Source organism: Zingiber officinale, chromosome 1B (genome assembly GCF_018446385.1).
Source record: "Zingiber officinale cultivar Zhangliang chromosome 1B, Zo_v1.1, whole genome shotgun sequence".
Lineage (NCBI taxonomy): Eukaryota > Viridiplantae > Streptophyta > Magnoliopsida > Zingiberales > Zingiberaceae > Zingiber > Zingiber officinale.
The window spans coordinates 120,777,271-120,779,952 of record NC_055986.1 but is presented as its reverse complement, the minus strand read 5'-3'; the positions used below and the strand labels follow the sequence as shown (position 1 = coordinate 120,779,952).

General features: G+C 48.4%; 1 protein-coding gene across 1 annotated transcript; it reads left to right on the top strand.

Moving 5' to 3' along the window:
• The first annotated feature begins 787 nt into the window (after nucleotides 1–787).
• LOC122041512 (hydroquinone glucosyltransferase-like) lies at nucleotides 788–1,818 on the top strand. The gene is made up of 3 exons (XM_042601220.1): nucleotides 788–1,076; nucleotides 1,142–1,494; nucleotides 1,564–1,818. The coding sequence occupies exons 1-3, from the start codon at nucleotides 788–790 to the stop codon at nucleotides 1,816–1,818; spliced, it is 897 nt and encodes a 298-aa protein (XP_042457154.1).
• Nucleotides 1,819–2,682: the final 864 nt, after the last annotated feature.

Here is a 2,682-nt window from a genome sequence, read left to right as displayed (position 1 = left end):
CGGATGGTTCAATCTCAACCATTGATTTCAAAAGAAAGACATCCAAATGAAGAGACATTATATCTTTTAGGAATAGGTGCAATATAGATCATCCAATTCAAATAGGATCGATGAAATTTAATTAATCCAAGAGGTTCTTCTACTCTTTATTTGGTATGAATAAGATATCTCACAATCTCACTTTATTCATTCAATTTAAAACCAAAGCAGACATTATATTCCATACTTGCATTTTGATAGTTTGAGAAATTTCTTCGGTTCGGAGGTTTTGTGATTTGTAGTGCTACAATAGTAAGGTAAATTCGTTATATATTGAGAGACGATTGTCGTGTTCCATAAGTACTGTATATACAAGACAAATTTATTTTTAAGAATAGAATACAACTCTAATCTCAACTTCACTAAAATAATATTATACCGTTATTCTATCCGTGTTCAAATTACATTACCACTAAATCAAATAAAATATTAATTGTTTTTCAATTCTTGCATTTTATTGCTAGATTATATTCCCCTATTTTTTTTTGTTAGTTAATCTCACTTCATAAAGTAAAACTTGTTAGAGAATAAATACCGCTTACCAAGACATGTTAAAATACATATTAGTGGCTTTCACGAAAATTGTCACGCTTTCATCATGCGTGACGCATTAAATTAATTTCGTCCTAACGAATTTTTCCTGATAAATTCACATTTAATTCAGGTCGGAGCTTTGAAGCACCACCAATGGTCAAAATCGGGATCGTGTTCGCGCCGTGCTGGGGAGTGACTGAGCCACTTCGAGCCCATGCTCGAGGCCGCCAAACGCCTCCTGCTTACGCCCTCCGGCGGCCGCTTCTCCGTCATAATCCTCCTAATCAACCCGCCGCCGGAATTTGCCTGTTCCTTCATTCGCTCTCTCGCCTCCTCCGGACTCGACCTCACATTCCACGACATCCCACCGAGCGAACCCCGACTCGTCCAAGGCCCCCCTGACATCACCTCCTTCTACGCCGACAGCCGCGCCGCCGTCCCCGCGGCCATCTCTGACCTCCTTTCCTCTGTTCCGGTCGCCGAGCTAGTCTTCGACTTCTTCGGCACGCCCCTCATTGACGTCGCCCGGGACCTCAAGTTGCTCCTTACATCTACTTCGCCTCCACAGCCGCCTTGCTCGCGCTCTTCCTTCACCTCCCTGCGCTCGATGAGAAGTTCCCAGGCGTGGACTTCGAGGAGATGGTGCAGGACGTGGTGGTTCCTGGAGTCTTCCCTATCCCGCCGCAGTGCATGCTTACGCCGCTCATGGACAAGAAGGGTAGGGGATACTCTTGCATCATCGACAACGCCCGGAGGTACCATGAAGCGAGAGGGATTCTGGTGAACACGGTCGAGGAGCTCGAACTGGCTCCTCTGGCGGCCATTCGGGCAGGGCTCTGTCTTCCTGGCGGCGCCGTCACGCAGCCGGTGCACCCGGTCGGACCGATCATCGCTGGGTGCGACGAAGAAGCGGGTGAGAAGGTGAAAGACGAGTGCTTGCGATGGATAAATGATTAACCGCCGGCTTCGGTGGTGTTCCTCTGCTTCCAGAGCGTGCGGGGCCTGGACGTGCGGCTGGCGAGGGAGGCCGCAGTCGGGGTGGGTATCACAGAAGGCGGTGCTGGCGCACCCGGAGGTGGCGGATTCGTGTCGCACTGTGGGTGGAACTCATGCGTCGAGAGCATGTGGTACGGCGTGATGGTCCTCCCGTGGCCGCACTGCGCGGAGCAGCACATGAACACGTTCGTGTTGATGAACGAGCTGGGCGTGGCTATGGCGATGAGGGTGGAGAGGGGGGATATATGAAAACTTCGTGGCTTCGGAAGAGCTGGAGAGAGGGCTGGGGTGTTTGATGGGGGAGGACGAAAAGGGGAAAAGGGTGAGGGCGAAGATGACTGAAGTGAGCGCGGCGAGCAGGAGGGCGACTGGATAAGGTGGCTCGTCGTGTGTTAATAGGGTGAGGGTGGCAGAGGAGATGGCCTCTGCACGGAGAAGTGAACGCTCACTCTAGAGTTTTATGACTGTTTTATTAGAATAATTGGAGAATACAGAAAGAAAAGTAATAATTATTTTTTTATAACACCATGTATCTGAGTCTTTTGGTTCGACTAATATGGGTACTATCCTAGAAAAATTTTCGTCGGCCAAAAATAATAATTACTAATTTACATAATTGGGGAGAAGTTATATATAATATCATGTTATATGTCACAGGGGTAAATTTTCACCTTTGAAACTCCTGCGCGGTAGTCAAGTTCCGCACTTGATTCAGCCTCCGAGTTGCACCACCAACGTGCTAGAGAATGCACAAGCCACGCACAAAGAAGACAAGCCAAACGTATAGGAAACTCCCAACCTTTTGTATTCACAAACAAAGGATTACAATGGCTCTCTTGGCAGAATGCTCATACAAAACTCTCTTGTGCCTTGCCTTTGCCACCCCCTTGCCTATTTATAATGCATAGGCAGGGTTGGTTTGGCAGTTTACAAGCAGTTGCATGGTGCCTATTTATAATGCATAGGCAGGGTTGGTTTGGCAGTTTACAAGCAGTTGCATGGCAGTTGGCTCAACTGCCATGCCACCTGTCCCAAACCGCCAGCCACCTCGTCGCTGCCTTGGCGCCATGTCAAAGCCAGCCTGCACCCTTGTGCTGTCCATGGTTCTGCTTC

Bases quoted from the DNA above. Each gene is read 5' to 3' on its own strand.
- LOC122041512 (XM_042601220.1), top strand. From the start codon at position 788: ATGCTCGAGGCCGCCAAACGCCTCCTGCTTACGCCCTCCGGCGGCCGC. The intron at 1,077-1,141 runs GCACGCCCCTCA...TCGCCTCCACAG, and splicing joins GCTAGTCTTCGACTTCTTCG to CCGCCTTGCTCGCGCTCTTC. The intron at 1,495-1,563 runs GTGAAAGACGAG...CTCTGCTTCCAG, and splicing joins ACGAAGAAGCGGGTGAGAAG to AGCGTGCGGGGCCTGGACGT.